This window comes from Protopterus annectens, chromosome 13.part0 (assembly GCF_019279795.1).
Source record: "Protopterus annectens isolate FY-2018-M chromosome 13.part0, PAN1.0, whole genome shotgun sequence".
Classification (NCBI taxonomy): Eukaryota; Metazoa; Chordata; order Ceratodontiformes; family Protopteridae; genus Protopterus; species Protopterus annectens.
The window spans coordinates 1,240,368,749-1,240,391,894 of record NC_056747.1 but is presented as its reverse complement, the minus strand read 5'-3'; the positions used below and the strand labels follow the sequence as shown (position 1 = coordinate 1,240,391,894).

General features: G+C 40.3%; 1 protein-coding gene across 2 annotated transcripts in view; it reads left to right on the top strand.

Moving 5' to 3' along the window:
- Positions 1-23,146, top strand: part of RUNDC3A (RUN domain containing 3A) — a 356,931-nt gene that overhangs the window by 255,662 nt on the left and 78,123 nt on the right. For both annotated transcript variants that reach the window (XM_044055254.1, XM_044055257.1), the window contains exon 10: positions 13,154-13,254. In XM_044055254.1, the coding sequence (XP_043911189.1) occupies positions 13,154-13,254 (101 nt within the window). The remainder of the gene's footprint in view (positions 1-13,153; positions 13,255-23,146) is intronic.

The window sequence follows — 23,146 nt, the reverse complement described above, 5'->3', positions numbered from 1 at the left end:
ACATATCTCATTAGAATAAAAACAGATAATTATCAGAGCATGTAAAATATATTACAAAAACATTCAAAAAATTTTAAAAAAGTACATGGAAATCATAAAATGATTATGACATTCTATAAAATATTTCAATAAATACTTATAAATAAAAATAATGTTTTTAATAAATAATTTGGAATGCCATCAAGATGGAAAAACACATGTAAATACATATTCAAATGAGTGAATAATTATCACAATAAAACTTGTACAAGTGAAAAATAAAAAGGAATACCACTGTATAGATTATTTTTAGGGGTATCAAATTTAAAACCATTATTATACTGATTTGTTCATTCAGTCTGAGAGGGGAAATTAGCATTAAATCTAATTTACAATTGCATTTCCTTGTCTTCAGGGATGCTACTAAGGCTACCCCTCCACCCCATCCATTTAATTAAAGCAATAATGTTCTGGTTCATCAGATAGGGCCTTGGAAATGCCATAGTAAACATGTAAGGCTAACATTTCGAAACAGAGGCCATGGTATTACCATTTGCTGAAGTACTTATTAAGTAATAATGACTTAGAAAATTCCTATATATGTGCTTTGAAGTCCTACTGCAGTATGTAGTCACCTCCCAGGGAGTGACCATAAGAACAGGATCCTAAGGCAGTGGAAAAGTATGCTGATGAAAGGGGGGTAGAGCAGCATTTCCCCCTGGGTCTCCACTGAAGAATTGGCTTGTTCCAAGTCGGACTTTCCTGGTAAACAAATGTTAAATAAATAAACAGTAATGAACTACTTCTGTCCAGGATGCTTTTATATTTGTGTGCTCAGGCTAACACTGCAGAACATTGGGCACGTATCCGTATACTCACATGAGAATTAACAAGGCAGGAATTGTCCAGTGAAAGAGAACCTGCAGTAGAGTGGATGTTGGTCAGTGAGAAGCAGAATCCAGGAGATCATCCCCTCTTCCTGTCTTCATGTAGACTGATTGGCCCAAATCAGTAGCTGTTTTAAATATGGGTTGTAATTCATCCCTGATTGGGGAGGGGCTTAGTTAGCTTGCATCAGCTGAGTCAGTGCATTAGAAATCCTAGCTCAGTAGGAGTTAGACATGGGAAGAAGGCTGCCTGGAATGAAATAATAGATTAGGTAACTGTGATATGGCAGGGTCCATCAATGCATTCAAAAGATTAAAAGATGTCAACAGTGGGTTAAATTGCATACGGGAGACCCCCCCCCCCCCCAAGACAGAAGTAGGCTAGAACTTCCTATAAGAAATCCCAGATAGAGAGTCTGGATGAAGTCTAGAGAAGCCCTCAGTGAAATACCCGCACAATCTAAAAAATGACAGATTGCTACTGTCCTGGTGTGAAAGTACTCCGGGTATATTCAAAATGAATGTTAAGAGAATTTGTGCTTTCTAACAAATCATTGTCAGTCATAGTCCATGTGGAGTAAATGACCTGTGAGGTACCTCAATAGACTATATGAAGAGACATAATTGAGCAGCACTTTACTTTCTCCAAGGATGATGCCACAATGCAAACAAAAGATGATTGACTGTAATAATTGGCTTAGTTTCTGGTGTCATTTTAAGGGGGTGCAGTATTTGTCAGCATGGAAGGAGATGGTCAACAGACCACAATGGTTTGCAAGTCTCCCATCTAGACTTTTGAATATTAGCTAAAACATTGTTCCCCCATTGGGCCTGTTTTAGGCAATGCCAAACTGAAAGTACTTCCGACATAGCAAATCAAAACCAAGAAAATATAAAGGTATTACTGCTCAATGCTAGGAGTCTAAACAAAAAAACTCCACTCCCTAGAAGCTCTCTTTAGCCTAGAGAATGCTGACATATGTGCAGTCACTGAGACATGGTTTAAAGCCCTGAAGAGGACACCAACAGTGCAAGGTTATAATGCCTTCCACACATATTTAAGCTAGCTACTTCACAGACAGGGACTAAAGATGGAGGTGTCTCTATTTACATCAAAAATAAATTTACTTCAAGGCTGGTCAAACAGGAGAATGCACTTGAGTTGCTCCATGTTCAAATCACCATAGCCAAAATCCAGTACCACTTCCTTGCAAGCTATAGGTCCCCCCTCCATGACCCAGGAAACCCATACCATGTATTTAGACTTATTAGAAACACTAACCATCCAACCCAATACCAAATTCATGGGTGACTTTAATTACCTCTCTGTTTACTGGGAATCCTACGACACCAAACATACATGCACAGAGATTCCTGGATTTTGTAAACACAAACTCCCTGGACCAGATAGTCAATACACCAACCAGGGGTGCAACCATACTGGATCTGTCCTCATCAATATGGGAGAATGCTGTACACCCCCTAGTGTAATGCCTTGCCTGGTAAGGTCATACCACAAAATGGGTCTCCTTTGAAGTAAAAATAAAACCTGGTCCCCCAGCTAAACCTGGAATATTCAGGAACTATTCTAAGGCTAACCTCCTGCTATTAAATGAGAGCCTGGCAATATTTCAAGCTCCCATAAACCCTGAGAACACTACTGCCTATGCAGAACTGTTCACAGAAACCCTGTACAAGCATGTTAATAACTGCATAGAAGCAGCTGTACCCACCAGGAAGAAGTACAGAACTAACTAAAAAAAAATGAACTTTGGTAGAATCACTAAATCAATAGGCTGTATAACAGGAAGAAGAAAATCATGGCAAAAACTAGGAGGCGCAGCACCCAGCAGGATAAAAGCACTCTCGTCAAATTAAACAAACAAGTCAGAGGACAAATAGTCTACCAAAGCCAAATTTGAGGTAAATTTGGCCTCCCAGACCAAGAACAACTATAAAGCATTCTTTAGCTATGTCTGCAATGTCAGATGCAATGCACAATTGTGTACAAAGCTCATTGTAAATGGAGTAACCTATACTGATCCAGAAGATGTACTAAACCTTCTGGCTGATAAATTCAGTTCCAACTTTACCCATCTCTCCCCTTCAACCTTCCCTCAGGAAATATCATCAAATATAACTCCCCCCTACTGTCACTAGGGAACAGGTCCTTAATACTCTCTCTAGGACCAAGAACACTGCATCAGTGGGCCCAGACAATATCCCAGGATGCCTTCTAAATAGCATGAATCATGACGTATCAGGGCCTCTGGAATTATTATTTACCTGTAGCCTCCAAACGGGCTTCGTGCCTTATGATTGGAAAAAGGCAACAGTCATCCCTCTGCACAAAGGTGGTCCATCTACAGACCCTGGAAACTACAGACCCATAAGTCTCACTAGTCTTATATGTAAAGCCATGGAAAGAATTATAATGGAGATGATCAATAGAGATATAGTAAACCTCTAGACACTGGACCCCACCCAGTTTGGTTTCATCAAGGGCAGATCATGCCTACTCAACCTGGAGGACTTCTTAAGAATGTTAACAAAGCAATGGATGAGGGAAAAATTGTTCACATTGCCTACCTTGACCTGGCCAAGGAATTTGACACAGTACCCCACTTGGACATTGTTGACAAACTCAAGAGGTTAGGTACAAACCTGTGTGTCACCTGGTGGATAGCCAACTGGCTCACAGATAGGATCCAGAAAGTTAGAATTGGGGAGTCCACCTCTACAAAGAGGCCAGTCACAAGTGGAGTCCCTCAAGGATCAGTCCTTGGACAGCTCCTTTCCCACACCCAACCTGGTTTCCAGCCTGCCCAGAGTACCACTACTGCCTTAGTAGCTTTTGTGGTTGCCTATTACGTGATCAAAGACACTGTTCTTTGAACATGTAATAGTCAAACCGAAAACATTGCAAGCACTAAATTGCGAACGGCTACGTACGCAAATTTTTTCCTATGGAAAAAATTCAGTTGGCCGTTCTCGTGGTTTGCCCTGTTCCCCAACATTGAGCAATCTTGGAGTTGGCATATTTAGTTAGGGAGGTGTGGGGTGCAGCCCCCCACTTGATTAGGATTGGGAAGTGTGTTTTGTTTGTTTATGGCCTCGCAAATTTTTTCCCTAGGAAAAAGTCGCGGATGTGGCCATTCGTGGTTATGTGTTTTCAGTGTTTTCGGTTTGACTATTACACATTCGAAGAACAGTGTTTTTGATTGCATAATATAGACCCGCTTTTACTAACAGGGTGAACCACAGCAGGAATACTGACAAGCTGACATCTGCATTATTTTTGGATTTGTCTAAGGGCTTTGATATGGTCAACCATGAAAAGCTTATACATTCCCTCAGAAATCTCGGCTGTGAAATGATGACGATTTCCTGGTTCCAAAACTACCTTATGGATAGGAAACAGGCACTATGTTGGGAAAACAACCTATCACCACTGCTACCTGTCACCCTTGGCATTCCACAAGGGTCCATATTGGGTCCCCTTTTGTTTTCCATATTTACCAACTCCTTCCACCAATGATGCTTCAATAATTCAATATGCAGATGATTCCACACTACTCTGCACAGCAGACTCTATGAATCAACTGCTTACATTCACCCAAAAGCTTTTCAGTCTGTGAAATCCTGGCTTGTCAACCATAAATTACTCCTCAATCCTAAGAAAACAAAACTGCTAGTATTCACTTCATCCCGTATCACCATTTTAGCAAATACCTTTAGGATACTGTCCAAGAACAGGACCATTACCACTAACTCACACACAAAATTATTGGGAGTAACCATTGACAATAATCAGAAACTGATATCCATATTAACCAAACCATTAAAAACACTCACAGAAAACTAGGCAGCCTTTATAGGAAGAAACCCTTGCTTACCTCCTCAGCTAGACTTGCAATAGCACAAACCCACCTTCTCTACACACTTACATATGCCTGTCCTAGTCTAACCAGCATCTCCAAAACAGAGTTATTCAAGCTGTCCACATTACCATCAAATAGCAAAATTTGCAACAGGGTCTACACACAGTACCCACTACTGCAAAAACCTCAAGTCTCTAGGATGGCTATAATTCCCTCACCTCCTGACCTATAATCAACTTATACTTGCCCATAAACTCCTTCATAACCCAGACAAAATACCAACATTCACAAACCTGCTCCAACCTCTCTGCAATTCAAGAAATCTCTGCTCTAGTAACAAATTCCGAGTCAAAGTCACCAAATCTAATAACTCCGCAGGTGATTCTCTCTAGTCTAACTATATTGTTAAGATTTGGAACTATCTTCCTACCATCATTACCTCTAAAAACTCTCTACCCTCCTACAAGAAAATTATAAAAAAACACTGCAATGTGCACTGGTTATACCCCTGCTCTGCACCTGGGTGAAAATTATCCTCCTCATCTCACCTTTACCACTTCCCAATTAACTCCATATCTAACCTCTATTAGGGAAGGCCTACACTATCTAGCCATAGCTATCCACGTAGAACTTACAGAGCTTACTCCACCCACTTCTTCTCAGAATCTCATCTGCTATCAATGGTTAGACCCTATATTGTGTAAATAAACTGTATATAAAGTTTATCTGTATTAATGTCCTATAGTTCTTGCAGAATGATGTTTAGTAAACACTTAGATGTTTTCTTAGGCCTCATACTATTGACTGCAAAACAAGTATCTTTAAACATCTAATTATTATGTTTAAACTGTTTTCATATTGTATGTTGCTTTTCTCCCTGGGCTTCAGCTGAAAATGGGCATGTGTCCAGTCGGACTATCCTGGTCAACAAATGTAAAATAAATGTACTTCTCAGAAGTCAAGGCTAATGTCAGTGGTCTCTGACTGACTAAATTTGCAGATGATTGCAAATTAGGAGATGTCATTAAATCTTACAGTGACACAAATGTTCTCCAGGAGGGGCTGACACAGACAAACAACTAGTATCAGAGCCATGGACTAAACCTAAATGCCAAGAAATGCATAATACTATCCTTTGGGGAAGTCATCCATCCCTGGTAACTATCATATTGACAACACACCCCTTAGAGTTGACCCAGTAGTCAGGGACTTAAAGACACACATAGTAATCTAGCCTTTGACCATCACATGTCTACAGTGGTGAGGAAATCATTTTATGTTGCACAACTTATAAACAAAGGTATGACATCTAAGTCCAAGGAAGTCATTGTTCCACTGTATTTGGCATTCATCAGACATATTGAGTACAATGCCCCCTTTAGTACGTACTTAACCAAGAATGTCCAACAAATGGAACACCCACAGAGGTTCCTCACTAAATGAATACAGGGAGTAAGTAAAATGTCCTATGCAGACCACCTCAAGGCCCTATCCCTGTATTCTGACTTCTACAGGCTTTTGAGGGTAGATCTATGCCTGGCATGCAGGGTATTGTCGGACCCCACTCTGATGGACCTCCTGCATGTCCAAAAAACAAACTGCATCAGAATTACCCATTCTAAACCCTTAAACCTTGCCTGTGATATAAATAGGACCTGCTGGAAAGATAGGTATGTATCCCAGAGACTACCACGTCTGTGGAACAGGGTCCCCATCCATGTGAAGCAGAGTTCCTCCCTAACCCAATTCAAGCGCAACTTGGATAATTGGATGGGAAACCGGAAATTCATCCCTGATTTGGTACCTATATCTCTAATGGAAGGGAAACCTGTAAATGGTTCATCTTCCAGACTCTTGCTTACTCTTATCAAGGCTATCAGGACTTGTCAGAGATTTGGGATGCATGGCTAAGCTTAAAAAGGCCCTTGTGGTCATTAGCCTAGTAAACACCTATGAACCTATAAATGTAGGACAGAGCTGTAACTGGGATGGGGCAAAGGGGGTGTCTGTCCTTGGTATAAGCTGTTGGGTGCATGATCCACAGGTACTAATGGGGGTGGAAGTCTTTACTGGCATTCATTTATGAAGCCGCAAGAATATCAGAACTTTATAAATGAATGCTGGTACCATGCAATGAATCACAGTGTCTCTTAATAACTTTAGCAAGGTGCGTGTTACAGTTATAGCAATCAGCTTGCTAAAATTGCGAAAAGCTATAAGACTTTTTTGTTCCTCGACTTTGAGTGTAAGGAGGTGTCCTCATGGATTTGACTGTGGGAAACATCCTGAATGTAATATTGTGAGGAAGCATAGAGTGCCTGGGACAGGAAACCCACAGTGGAAGGAAGTCAGATGAGAATGGAGACTAAGCAGGAAACAGACTTTAATAAGAGTAAGCAATCTGGACATAGTACAAGGCTGTTACTGAAGCATAACATGCAGGGAATCATTGTCAGGGCTGTGTTCAGTCTGTGTATGTGAATCAGCTATTGTGAAGTTCTAAAATGGTTGTATTTGTATAAATATATTTGAAGAAAAGCCAAGAAGTGTTATATTAAATCTGAGTTTCATTAAATGAGAAGCTGACTGATTTGTGTAAATGCTACCATATAGAGGGGAAATGTGGATGAAATGCGTATGTTAGTTGAGTTAATGACCCCAACATAACTATGAAACTGTCGGCCTGAGGTTAGCTCTGAGGGTAAGTCACATTCAACACCATTACTACGTTTGAGTGAGTGGCTGTTCATGCAGATGGTCTGATGAGGGCGTTATAGCATCCAGTTTAATTTCCTAACTTTACTAAGAAGCTGTTTGAAGTTATTAAGTTCTAAAAATATATATATTGAATTTGTATTCTTTTACAAGTGCCTAAGACAAATCTATTTAAAAGTGCTCTAGTAAATAGGGATGTAGCCATGAGTTTTAGAATTGCAAATGAGTCCCCAGACTGCTGTATCGCCCTTTAGAAATAACCAGAAATTTTTGATTTGTTTACCAAGCATCTGTGCTGCTATTTCTTGATAACATAACTGCTGTTTCAGTGGTATATCCTTTAGATACCGAAATAAAGATACAGCACATATAATAAAATTATTAAATTAGAAACATATTAACTATATCGTTAGTTGTTGTATCTTTCGGCTTTTCCCGGTTATGGGTCGCCACAGCGGAACTCCGGTCCGCTAATGATTGGCAGTAGATTTTTACATACAGAGTTGCCAGCCCTGACACATAGCCTTCAATGAAAGTACGCCCATTCACGCATGTCTCCACACAGAAGATGCTTTAGCTGAGAATCGAACAGGACAACGTCTTACTGTGAGGCGACAACGCTACCGCAAGTTAGTAACATATCAAATATTCATCACTCTGCTCATGGTTATTTGCTTTGCTGGTTCGCCTGCACCTTTTTAATTTCCTTTGTATGTTTGAAATTGGGATATTTAGTACCCTCACACCAGGCTTAATAGTGCCACCCTTAAAATTTAATGCGTACGCCATGGCTTACATGAAATCTGCATGGCTGCACCAATACCATATGACAGGGCTGGCACATTTTAGCAGCATTGCATAAGATGCATAAAATAATTGTTCTAGGATGCTTTTACAGAATAATACTGCTGTTATGACTTGAAAGGGGAAACTTTGATTGCAACAATTTACACTATATAAACTTTGTTTATGTAAATGTTAGTAAAATGTTAAATTCTTTTACAGTTCTCTGTACCTGCATAATGGTACTTGTCAAAGATAGCATCATTAACTATGTACCCACCCATTCCGCTTTATCATTACCATTATTGTTGTCGCCAAGTTAATGATGCATGTTAGTAAAAATAGGGCAGACTTGTCTGAAAAAGAATGTTAAGGGAGGAAAAGAAGAGAGAAGGCTTGCCTGGAAAACGAATGCGAAGACATGAAGAAATAACTGAGCAGATCTTTCTGCCTGAATCTGTGAGCACGATTTTCGTACCATATCCTTATGGGAATTTGAAAAATTTAGACTGCCTAAACCAGGCAGCAAAGTATTTTTTTTTCTTTCTGTAATGTTTTGTCAAGTTATATTATCTTTCTGTTTGGACTAGTGGTTTAGACCCAGTCCCATGCAGAGATAACTACATTCTTTTAGTACAAGAGAAAAAGAACAATTATACCATGACCACCCCCCCCCCATTAATATTCCAAAATGTGCACACTGATTGGTCAGCGTGCACATTGTAAATCGACTTATACTAATGGAAAAAGGTCCAGTCGCCCGGACCTTTTCCATTACTATAAGTCTTTTTTAAAACACTGTCTCGCTATGTTAAAGGAGTTTAACATAGTGACACAGGTTTAAAAAAAGCAACGGAGATCTCCGTTGCTTTTTTTAAAGCTGTCTCGCTATGTTAAACTCCTTTAACATAGTGACACAGTGTTGTAAAAAGCAACGGAGATTTTGCTTTCTCAGTTGCTTTTTTTTTAAAACCTGTCTCGCTATGTTAAATGGGTTTAACATAATGAGAGAGCTTTAAAATAAGCAACGGAGATCTCCGTTGCTTATTTTAAAGCTGTCTCGCTATGTTAAACCCATTTAATGTAGCAAAACAGTTTGTAAAAAGCAACGGAGATCTTGCTTTCTCCGTTGCTTTTTTCAAAACTGTCTCGCTATGTTAAATGGGTTTAACATAGCGAGACAGCTTTAAAATAAGCAACGGAGATTCTCCGTTGCTTTTTTTAAAGCTGCCTCGCTATGTTAAACCCATTTAACATAGCGAAACAGTAAAAAGCAACGAAGATCTTGCTTTGTCCATTGCTTTTGCCCACAGCTCTGATGGTACTGCGTAGGCATGCGCAGTACATCAGAACTTCTGCGGAATACCAGACAGCCGCTGAAGGGCAGCAAGGAGGCATTATACAATGCCATTATTTAAGAAAAATAATTATTTTTTTTCTTAAATAATGTCATTGTATAATAGCAATAACCCACTTCTGGGTGTGGGTAATGCTGGATTTATCCACGGTTGGCTTTGTTTGGTCCCTCGGGACCAAACCACGCCAACCGTGGGTAAATCCAGCATTACCCACACCCAGGCGTGGGTTATTGCTATAGTACAGAATCCTATCATTAGAAGAATGTAAGCAGCTGATTAGCTATATCTCACCCTGTGGTTCATCGCAAAGCAAATGTAAATAGATTGCTGCTGACTGCAGTCTGTGTGTGTGTTTTACAGCTGTTTTGTTTCTGTTAAAATTCACTAGCAGAATTGCAGTTTTCACCATATTTTACAAAACCATTCTGATTTCGGTCAGAATTACTAAAGTCAAGTCTTGATAATAAAGGTTGATTTTGGAGTCTATCATTCAGAATTCTTATGCATATTATAGTGAGGGTTTCCCTGTATTTCGTGAACTGGGCATTGATAGATTGAATACCTATAACTGTCTACAAATAGGAGCTTGATGTGGTGGCATTTGCTATTTTCGGGGCTACTAACATGCTGGATAATAAGACATGGAATGGATCAAGGGTTGGGATTCCACCCCACACCAGCCTGTCCATCTAGCGAACCCTGTGTCCTATGACATCCATTCATTCCTGTGGTTTCCCTACCTGTTAGTGAAAGGGGAGAATGGGATTAGTTTACCATCATCTTCAGATGGCGATGGAATTTTCTGTATACAGCTAAACCCACAACCACTCAAGAGACTAAGCTACAATGTGGAGTGGTTGCTAATAAGGTCTTCTATGGAGCACATATACCTACCTCTGTGCAATCACTCACTCTTCCTTATTCTTACTTGTATGTGTCCATCATCACAATGAAAGGGGGGTGCTTAACTGCTGGGCTGCAACAGGAGATGTACATTTAGCAGGATCACTTCACTCCTTCCCTTTAAGGTGGGAACAGGCCATGGTTGACCACTCATTCCATCTCTTCTGACTGGCTTCTGCCATTTCTTGTCTTGCTATTCAAATCCAGGTCACTGGTGCCACAATCAGGGCTCCATCTCAATAAGCCACATATATAGGTGGATGGGAAGTTGTTTTGAAGCATACCACAGTCACACCTGTAATTATGCTTTTATTTTCAGGATTGTAACATTGGTGGACTGGTCAGCTGACAGTGTCAACTCATGACAGCATGTCTCTGGGGCATTAAGTACATGGTTACTGTGATGTCTTGATATGGATGCTAGAAAAAGGAATGCAGTAGGTAGGTGAGAAGCGTTTCAGTGTCTCCTTTATGTGCACTAATACTGGCAGATTACGTACCTGTCATAGTGAAAAATAATGCAAGCTAGGTGCAGTGGCAGATCGGTTCAGTGCTAACTTTACCCCCCTCTCACCCCCTAAAGGGCCCATATCTATACAAGAAGAATGCAGAGTCCCTGTAATCACAACTACGCAGGTAAAAGCTGCACTCTCTAAAGTCAAAAACACAGCATCCATGGGACCGGACAACATCCCAGGCTGCGTTTTACACAAATTTCAGAACAAACTGGCTCCCCACTTAAGCACCATGTTCAATAATAGCCTAGCATCAGGCTTTGTGCCCACTGAATGGTGCACAGCAAGAGTTATCCCACTCCACAAAGGGGGAGCCACCACTGGGCCCGGGAACTATTGACCTATTAGCCTGACGAGCCTGGTCTGCAAGGCCATGGAACATATCATTGTGGAACTCATAAACAAAGACATTGGTAACCTCCAAACTCTGGATCCCACCCAGTTCGGGTTTTTGAAAGGCAGATCATGCCTCCTGAACCTGATCAACTTCTTTGAGGCAGTCACCAAAGCTGTGGATGAGACTAAGGTGATTCACACAGCCTATCTTGACCTCGCCAAGGCTTTCAAACCATTCCCCATTCTGGAATTATAGCAAAATTCACTAAACTAGGTATAAATCCCTACGTCACAAGATGGGTTGCCAACTGGCTCACTGACAGAACCCACACTGTAAAAGTTGCATACTCCAAATCTGACCTCAAAGCAGTGACAAGTGGAGTACCACAGGGTTCTGTCCTGGGACCTCTCCTGTTTGGTATCTACTTCTCTGAAGTACAGGCTAACACAGAAGGCCTCTGGCTAAAGAAGTTCACAGATGACTGCAAACTAGGAGCCATAGTCAAGTCCACAAATGATGTGGACATACTACAGAAGGGCCTCACTGAAACAGATGCCTGGTGTCAGAGCCATGGCCTCAAGCTCAATGCCAAAAAGTGCATTGTCTCATCCCCTTTGGTAAAAACTCTGTACCCATGAACTACCACATATGCAGCAATCTATTTAACACTGAATGCGTGATAAGAGTCCTTGGGACCCAGGTGGACAGTAGTCTCTCCTTTGATAGTCACATCGCCACAGTAGTCAGGAAGTCCTTCTACGTGGCACACCTCATCATAAAAGGGTTCTCATCCAGGAAAAAAAGAGTTCATTGTTCCCCTCTACTCGTCACTCATTAGAACCATTATAGAGTACAATGCCTCTTTTGGAATGTACCTCACAAGACATCTGCAGCAGCTGGAAAGGCCACAGAAGTACCTCACAAAGAGGATTACTGGCCTCAAACAAATGCCCTACACTGACCGCCTCAAAAAATTCCAGCTTTACTCCATAGCATATCGCCTACTCTGAGGTGATCTCTGCCTAACATATAAAGCTATGTTAAACCCAGAGCTGTTGGACATGCTACACCTAAAGAAATCCCAATCCCTCCAAGCTACATGCTCTAGGGACCTAAACCTTGTCACCACAATAAACAGGACACGCTGGAGGGATAGATTCCTGTCCCAGAGACTTCCTATACTCTGGAACAAGCTACCCATCTATGTCAAGCAAAGTTCTTCATTAGCACTCTTCAAAAAAAATCTTGATGAGTGTATGGGAAATATGAAATACACCCAGGGGAATCACTTCTTTGTCTCTGCTGGACAGTGGCACAGGAAAATAACTTTCTTGGGTGGCATAAGCTATGGAACCTTGCTTTCTAGGCTTACGTAGACCCTTGGGCCAATAGCCTAGTACCAACCTATGAACTAGTGCACTTTGGTAAGTAGCCAAAGAATTTATGTAGTTGAAGGGATTGCTCCCGTTCCACATTCCAGTATGCAGTCATTTGTTCTGCATGAACTGTTATGTCAAATCTACTAGTGGGTAGAACACACTGTCCTGATGGTGCAGATTAGTAATAGTGATTGACCAGCAAAAGCTATTTGTTTGCAAACTATGTACTGCAGACACAATAGTGTGGCTGCCAGACCCTTATGTGTGTATACCTGACTATAGTTATGTGTCTACAGGTTTCACAAGAAGAAATAGAAAACTAAGTCTCCCTACTATGTATTCTTTTCTTATGCATGCTAACCACATAGAAAAAAACGTTGCTATATTTTATTGCTAATCTCTTGGTTGTATTGCAGACACAGCTTCACAGACCAGATGTCAGCAGAGATTAGTCTTGAATCCGACTCTCAGAGGCTTGGAGATGGGAGCAATGAAGGAGAACCTTGGGAAACTATAGGTGAGAAATGCAGTTCAGTATGATGAAAATGGCTACCTTAAACTGTGCTCCTATGAATCTGTAGTCTTTTCATACATGCAAATGTTCTCCTGTTGGTGCTACTAATTTATTTATTTATTTATTTAACATTTGTTTACCAGGAAAGTCCAACTTAGAACTAAGCCAGTTTTCAGCAGAGGCCCATGGAGAAATGCTCCAGACACATTCCTTTGAAACTTGGGAGGAACCAGAGCACCCGGAGGAAAACCGCACGAATGCAGCGAGGACATGCAGACTCCTCACAGAAGGCACTCCAGCCAAGAATTTAGCCAGAGAACCTTTTGCTGTGAGGTGACAATGCTACCACTGCAACACTGCACAGTCCACTGATAGCGTTATTATACATGTGATTGCGAAGTGCATTGTAAGCATAACAGTACTATGCTATGAAGAGTGTTGTTAGGCAAACCATGTGCCACCACCACGGCACCACCACTGCTACCACTTAACATGCATAATAATGTCCAACAAGACAATCTAGTCATGAAGACTGTTTAAACTGTGCTAATACTGACCCTCATGTAGCTCTGCATGTTAAAAAAAAAGAAGGTGAGGAGATGAAACAAACCTTTGAGCACCTTAAGTGTACCAATACAGCATAATCAGATACCCTCTTTCAAAAAAAAAAAAAAAAGTAATAAAATAGAGATACGAGAATAAGAAAACAGAATTTAAAGTTACAAGATGGACAGGTCAGGAAAGCCATGAGGAAGCAGTAATTTAGCAGGTCCTGGTGTCTGAATATTGAAAGTAAGTTTAACAAAACATACTTGAGCAAATTCACTTTCACAAAAGTGCCTTTTATCGAAAATGCACATTGAAAATAAACAACAAGCATGTAGTTTTAGTTGTACATCAACATGCAGTGTTGATTGTACAACTAAGTAAATTGTTGCTTAGATCATGGTACAGTGGGGATAAGGGAATATTCCCTTTTCTCCACTGTAGTGCGATCTCAGAGTAAGAATATTAAAGTGGGGGGGGTGTGGGGGCACAACGTGAGTAGTGTTTTATTTGTGTAGGTTTTTTGACGTGTTTTTTTTTTTTTCATGAAAGTGCATTTTTGATAAAATGCACTTTCATGAAAGTGAGTTCACTCATGTACATTTCTCTGAAATGTACTTTTGATCTATCAGCATAGATAGTTTCATAGGTAAGTACTAGGCTATCTGCCCAAGGGCATATGTAAGCCTAGCCAGAATGTGTCAGCTTTCGCCGCCCCCTTAGATTAGTTCCCTTTGCCTCTGTCCAGCAGAGCCATTAGTTCCCTGTGCTTCTGTCCAGCAGAGCCACTGCAGTGATCCTCGGGGTAAATTTTCTGTTTCCCATCCACTCGTCAAGGTTTCTCTTGATGAGTGTTAGTGAGGGGCTCTGCCTAATGTAGATTAAATTCCTGTTCCAAAACATGGGGAGTCTCTGGGACAGGAATCTATCCCTCCAGCAAGTCCTATTTATTGTTATGGTGAGGTTTAGATCCCTAGAGCGTGTGGCTCTCAGAGATTTGTTTTTTTTTTTAGGTGGAGCATGTCCATCAATTCTGGGTTGGGCATGGCCTTGTATGTCCAGCAGAGATCACCTCTGAGTAGGCGGCATGCAACCGAGTACAGCTGGAGTTTCTTCAGTCGGGCAGCATAGGGCATCTGTTTGAGACCAGTAATCCTCTTGGTGAGGTACTTCTGTGGTCTTTCCAGCTGTTGCAGGTGTCTTGTAAGGTATATCCCAAATGGGGCATTGTACTGTATGATGGGTCTGATGAGTGATGAGCAGAGGGGCACAATAACCTCTTTTGTTCTAGATGCGAACCCTTTTGTGATTAGGTGGGCCACATAGAAGCATTTTCTGACCACCTTGGCAATATGATTATCAAAGGAGACATTACTATCTACTTGGGTCCCCAGATCCCTTATTTCATTTTCTGTATTTAGGGGACTAGTTTGTGGGTCCTTTGTTATTTCCAAAGGGGATGACTATGCACTTTTTGGCATTTAGCTTGAGACCATGATTTTGACAGCAGGTATCCGTCTCAGTGAGACCCTTCTGGAGGATGTCTGTATCAGCTGGAGAGTCCATTATGGCCCCCAGCTTGCAGTCGTCTGTGAACTTGGTCAGCCATAGTCCTCCTGTGCTTGCCTGTACCTCTGAGAAGTATATACCGAACAGGAGGGGTCCCAGGACTGAGCCCTGGGGGACGCCACTTGTAACCGGTTTAGAGTTGGACCTAGAGCCTGCAACTCTCACCGTGAGGGTTCTATCCATGAGCCAATTGGCAAACCATCTTGTGACGTAGGGGTTTATGTTCAGGCTGGTGAGCTTGTCTATAATACCAGAATGGGGAATGGTGTCAAAAGCCTTTGCAAGGTCTAGGTAGGCTGTGTGGACCTCCTTTCCCTCGTCTAAATCCTTGGTAACCGTCTCAAAGACGTCCACCAGGTTTAGGAAGCATGATCTGCCCTTAACTGGGTAGGGTCTAATGTTTGGAGGTTCCCACTGTCTCTGTTAATGAGTTCCATGACAATGCATTACATAGCCTTGCAGACCAGGCTAGTCAGGCTTATAGGGCGATAGTTCCCTGGCTCCATTGTGACTCCACCTTTGTGGAGCGGGATAACTGTTGCTGTGCGCCACTCTATGGGTATGTAGCCTGTAAAGAGGCTGAGTTTGAACAGTGTGTTTAGGTGAGGGGTTATTTCATTTTGGCGTTTGTGTAAGACACTGCCTGGGACACCGTCCGGTTCCATTGAAGCTGTGTTTTTGGCTTTGGATAGGGCTGTTTTAACCTGTGTCAGTGATTGCCGGGGCTCTACATTCTTCTGGTATGGTTACGGGCCCTTTAGGGGGTGAGAGGGGGTAAAGTTTGCACTAAACCTGTCTGCCAGAATGTTGGCAATATCAGTCAGTTCAGTGTATTTTGTGCCATTCTGCACTAACTCAGAGCAGATCTGAGGGTTTCCACTTAGGTTCTTGACATAGCTAAAGAACTCTTTGTGGTTATCTTTGGAGTCCTTGGCAATTTTTCTTTCGAAGCTAGCCTTGGTTGATTTTATGAGGGATTGTAGTTTCTTGCTGATACTGATCAGGGATGTCTTTCCTTCTTGGTATTTTACTCTTTTCTGTACTAGTTTCCTCCTTCTATTGTATAGCTTGTTTATGGCAGGGGTCCACCAGACTGGTTTCCTTTTCTTGGAGGAGTGAGCCTAGATCCAATTTAACACAGAGTAGCTGAGTTTAAGACTATACTGGAAAAAAACATAAGGCAGTTTATAGGTAGTTACAAGGCATGTAGTCTAAGACACCATTGAATAGCCTAGCCCATCTTCCTATTTGCTCCAAATTACTGTCTGGTTGAGGAACTTGCTCAAGGTCATTCAGCAGCCGTACCACAGAAAGCCGCTTGTTAACAACTGCTAGTCTTAATCCTCTACACTAACTGTCAGAGGATTCCTCAGTTCTTATGCGCTTGGAGTTAAAAAAGGGTTGTTGGCTAATAAAGGATCTCTGGTTTAGCCAGCTGGTAGGGAAGTAGCTGACTAGGTGGACAAAGTGATTTTGTCGTAAAAAAAAAAAAACATGATTCTGTCCATCTCACTTCATCACCTTTTGGGCTAGCATTTAAATTTGTACTTCTTAATTTAAATATTCTTTTTCATAATCTTTTTCCAACAAAGACCTAACCTTACTGCAAACAGTACCTTACATCATATGTTTATAGAAATACAGATCATTTTACCAGTAAGCTAAATTTTGATGTAGCAGACCCATGAAGTGAAGAATGGCACCAGTGCCTTTGAATTCCATGACTCAGCTGTTAAGATGTTTGTTTGATCATTTGCATGTTGTTAACTACTTTACAGTTTGATTTATTATTAAGGCATGCCTAGTTTCACGGCATCCCCAATATAGATTTCATCCTTTCACAATGCGGTATCTTTTTAGCAAAAAGTATAATATTTTGTATTTGTGTCACAATCTCTTAAGATGGTAGCACATTAGTTACAATAGCTGCTAGGAACTTCATAATTATACGACATCCTGTCCCAGTCACTTGTTCTTCATTAAATATTTAAATGTTACTTTTTCCACATATTTGGGTGCATCCATATGAGAAAATGTGCGCTTCTCCATTAACTTCTTAATGGACTTATGGATTTTTCACATCAGGTTATAAGGCAGCATAGAAACCACCTTATACTTACCAACTGTTCATTGTTTCTACCAATTGATAATAACTTTTGCAACACATGAAAATATTTGAGAAACACAGAGGCAAACCTCTTGCATCAGACCACTGTCATTAAGCATCATTCATCCACAATACCACACCAGTCACAGCACACCGCTAGGCCCATAACTTTTACTGAGGCTGTAAAGAAAAAAATTGCCAAAGCCTCCTAGAGCACACTCCAAAAGATGTCACCATCCACTACACAAAGCAACATCCCATTCACACATTCTGTAACGCCACACAGATCAACCAAGAATCAATAGGAAAGTAGGACTAAGCCCATAAGGCTCACAGTTCACTTCCACAAAAGAAAATGTTGTAGTCACAGGTGACTCTATAGTTGGGCGTACAGACTCCACACTCAACAGACTGGACAAGAACAGATTGGATGTAAGCTGCTTGTGTAGTGTTTGTCACAAGGGCCCTCAGGTCTCTTAAACAGATGAATATGACTACAATCTACTGGTGGCCATGCTGGAGTGAATGACCTGAAGTGCTCCTCACAGAGAGACAGGTTTGGCACAACTTAATATGCATGTGTTACAGGCAAGAAAGACACTGGCCTTGAGTAGTATCTTGCCTTCACCAAGAATTATGTTTACACACAAGACAAGATAATTGGCTTTAACAATTGGCTAAGTGATTGGTGTCATTCTAAGGGGAACCAGTATGTGTCGGCCTGGGATAAGATGGTAGATAAAACTTCCTGTATGACCAGGGATGGCTCATACCTCTCATAGCAGATGTTCCGCTTACTGGCTAAATCTGTTGCTGCCCCAGTAATGTTTTTTTAGGCAGAGTCTCCCTACTGGACATTCCCATATATCAAACTCAAAATCATGAGGGTACTACTCAGTGCTTGGAATCTACACTAAAAGATATCAGAACTTGAGGCCCTCCTGCAACTTAAACACATTCATATCTGTATACTTAGGGAGACATGATTTCAGTACAATAACAGCATTCCATCTCTACTAGGTTTTAGTACGTATTATGTCTTCAGGCCCTTTGGTAACTGTTGGAGAGTATCTGTTTCTTTTTTTTCCAGAAACACCATCACTTCATATCAAGCTACCCATGACCCTAACTTGAAGATTAAAATCACTCTTGACAAATACAAATATTACTTCACTGCTACGTACTGATCCCCATCAGTATCCCTCAGTATCCCTCAGACACCATGTAAATTAGCTTAATGTAATTGAGGGATTAGAACAGACAAGAGAACCAAACACCAATCCACTCTAGATTGAATACTTGTATCCCACCCATCACGGATATCCCTAGCAGGGTGTCTACCAGACACCCTGAGTGACCACCAAGCCACATTCTTACTCAGATCAAAATCACCACAATTGACCCAAATATCTACGCACCTAATTAGAAACACCTACAACTAAAGAGATTCCCCCCAATACAACATCTGATGGGATAGTCCAACCTACACCTACGTCTGTAACCAGCAGCGCATGTGCATCTGTTAGGATATGAAGTAAGAATGATGGCGCTGACAACGTGAATACACTAACTGGAAAAAAGACTCAACAACTTACTTTTAGCTTTGTACCCAAGCGTTTTCAGTTAGAACAACCAGAAGCAGTTGGAAATAAATCCCCCAAGTTGGGGGGCTTGTTATCTACACAAATTACATCTACAAACAAAAGGAAGAATCAAAGCCCTTTAGGACTGAACAAAGTAAGTCGCAAATGAACAGTGTATTAAACCTCTCCACTTTTGAATTACAATCAGCGCACTTTTCGCTTTTCAGTAAAGGTTTTAAATTTATACCATATGGTTGTGACAATATTGTCTCTGCTTTAACAGAACTAAAAATCTTTGTTCGAAATCTCAACTTAAGACTGCTATTTGGTAATACTCCTGCGCCTGAAAAATGTTGTAAACGTAGTAGCACTTTTATGCCAGTTAGTGTTCCTGTACTAAAGGCTTTTCATGACATTTGCGAGTTTCAGATTAGAGAACTCTATTTAAAACCTGTTAAAACAAGGCATCTAATTTAAGCCTCTCTGAGTATAAAGCCTTAAAAGTTTACAACAGTGTAATGACATTATTATAAAACAAGCTGATAAAGGTGGCAAGGCTGTCTTAATGAATCGTGATAATTATTTTTCAGCTGTTTCTCTGCTTTTAAATGATGATACTGCCTTTAAAGTTATCACTAGAACTGATGTAAAAATTGTATAAGTTATGTGAACATGGTTGTGTATGAGCTGCAGCTTAATAATGACATAGATATTGATCTTTTTAACTATTTTACAGTACCTTGTCCTCTGACTCCACATTTATATGGGATCCCTAAGATTCATAAATCCCTGGAAAATCCACCCATGAGACCGATTGTCTCTGGAGGTGGTTGGGTTACTGAACCCATATCAGTTTATTTGCATAGGCAATTAGAAGTTTATTTACCTAAATGTAGTTCTATTCTAAAGGATACTTGTGATTTATTGTCAAAGCTACGGGTATGGTATAATAATGTAAAACTGATTTAAATACCAAGAAATATTATTTAGTGACGCTTGATATCATGTCCCTTTTCACAGTTATCCCCAATGATGTGGGAATAGAACTACTTAGAGAATTTTTGTCTTCTCAACCTAGTCCTGACCATAGGCTCATTAGCAATATCTGTTGCCTTATGGATGTAGTTCTGAGGAACAATGTGTTTATGTTTAATAATACCTTATTTCTTCAGTTAACAGGCGTAGCTATGGGCACATCCGTAGCAAATACTTACGCTAATTTAGTGCTTTACCAATGGGAATGCAATTATTTGTTTAATGCACAAAATCTATTTCTTAGTAACATTAGTTTCTATCAGCGATTTGTAGACGATTGTCTACTAATATGGAATGGTACTTTGGATGATTTGAATATTTTCATTGATTATTTAAATTCTAGTACTAATTTTTTGAAATTTAAAATGGACGTGTCTGACAGCAGCATATGTTTTTTAGATGTCAAACTGCAATTGAATGATGGCATATTAAACACTAATATTTATAGAAAGGATGTTAGTAACGGAAGATATACGCATCACAGTAGTATGCACGTGCCACATGTTTTTAAAAGTGTAGCAAAATCTCAATTTATTAGAGCAAGTAGACTAACTACTGATAATACTACATTTGCTTCACAACTTGATAATATGGTAGAGGACTTTTTTTCTAGTGGATATGATATGAATTTATTATCCAAGCTTAAATCTAATGTAATGGAAGCTAGGCAGACATCACTTATAGGTCAAGCCTCACAGATAGTCAGTGTAATAACACCATTACTCAACATGAAATAAGGTACGTCACAACTTTTAATGGTAGGTCAAGTTCAATTAGACAAATTATTAACAGGAACTGGCCCATTCTGATGGCATTGGATGAACTAAAAACTATATTGGGCACCAAGCCACATTTTACATATAAAAATATGAGGACGATTAAAAGTTTACTCTGTTATAAAGATTTTTATAGACCCTGTTATACACAATTGGCTGCTAAAACTGGTACTTTTCCATGTTTTAACTGTGTTGCCTGTGCTTACATCTTAGGGAATGGTAGTGATATTTTCACTCATCCTGCCAATGGACAAGTATTTAATTTTAAAATTACAGCTACTTGTAACACCACTTTTGTGGTTTATTTGGCTACCTGCATCTCATGCAGTTCATTTTACGTGGGAAAAACAATACGTAAGCTTAAGGAACGTGTTATAGACCATAATTCTGAAATTAGGAGAAATTGTGACAATAATGCACTATGTAAACATATTAAAACTTGTGGTGAAACACATACATTTAAGTTTAGAGTGATTGATGCTCTATGTCCAAATGAAAGAGGTGGTGATGTCAACAACCGCCTTGAGCTCAAAGAATTTGAATGGATATTGAGATTAGCTGCTGACACTCATCCTGGTTTAAATAGCACTGTCAGTTTAAAACCTGTGTTAGTTAAGCTACGTAATATTGTAAAGTAAATATTTTATACTGTGTATCTACACATCTTTTAATATATTTATTTATGTGTATATGTCTTTAATTTTTAATTTGTTTTCTGTCACATGATTTCATTTGGCTGCTGGTCATGTGATTTTAGACCTGTATTTAAGCTTCTAGAGTTTAGTGTTTGAATGCATTAGTATTGAAGAAGGGTTACGCCCGAAAGCTCTGCTTTTTATTAAACTGGTTTTCTCTGCAAGTTTTCTCTTTTGAGTTCGTGTTGTGCAGCTGGTTTTACTTGTGCAGAAACAAAAAAATGCTTTAACCGCTCCAACTTTATAAACAACCTAAAAATGTGCAACTGGACCCCCCCCTAAAAAACTACCTCTTAATGAAGCTGTACTGTATTTCAATACTACCTTCTTAAACACCCTTAACCATCACGCCCCCTCCAGAGCAACAAGAATTAAAAATAAATATGCCCCCTGGTTAACCCCAGACACAAAATCCCTCCTCAAAAAAAGAAACAAGGCCTGGACCAACTACCTCATCAGTAAATCCCAATTGAACAAAGAAATATACGTTGAACTACGTAACAAAGCTAAAAAGACTCACCAAAACAGACAAAACATCTTACTATCAAAAGTTAGAGGATAAGCACAGGAACAACCCACAACATTTTTGGGCAGCAGTTAACTCTGTTCTACAACCAGGTAAAACTACCCCAACCCCAAAAATAGATAACCAAGAAGACATCCTCACTCAATTTAATAAATACTTTACAGAAACCATCCAGACCCTTGCAAACAACCAACCCTATGACAACATCCCCACCACTGCAAATCCACCCCCCACCCCCAACTAACAATTGCCCCAAGTTCAGCTTCCACCCAGAACCAACCAAAGCCATTGAAAAACTACTCCACAAGCTCAAACCAACGTCTCTAGCCACAGATAAATTACCTGCTGAATACCTCCACCTGGCTGCAGAAGCCATATCATATCCTGTCTCCATCCTAATTAACAGATCCATCTCCAAGTGTATAGTACCCAAGCTATGGAAAATATCACATATCATCCCTCTACATAAAGGGGGAACCTCCCTGGAACTCAATAACTACCGCCCTATAGCCATACTACCCCTTTTATCTAAAATTTTAGAGAGGGTAATACACAAGCAACTAATGAAATATCTCCTAGAAAATAATCTAATAGCGACACAACAACATGGCTTTAGACCCTTCCATAGCACCTCCACGGCACTACAAAATTCACCAACATTATCAATGCTCACAGAAACAACGGACTCCTTGTATCTGCCACCTTCCTTGACTTGTCCAAAGCATTCGATATGGTTAACCACAATAAACTCCTTCTTTCACTAGCAACTCTACACCTTACCACCCCTGCCATCTCCTGGTTCAAAAACTACCTAGAGGGAAGGAAACAAGCTGTTATGTGGCAAAACCAACTCTCCCCCTCCCTACCAGTCTCCCTGGGTGTACCCCAAGGCTCCATCCTGGGGCCACTTCTTTTTACCCTCTTCACCAATCAGCTCCCAAACAGTATTCCTAAAGCCTCAATAGTGCAATATGCAGATGATACCACCATAATATGTGCAGCGAAATCAATTGACATCCTTCACTCCCTAACAAAATAATGCTTTTCCTTGCAGAAAC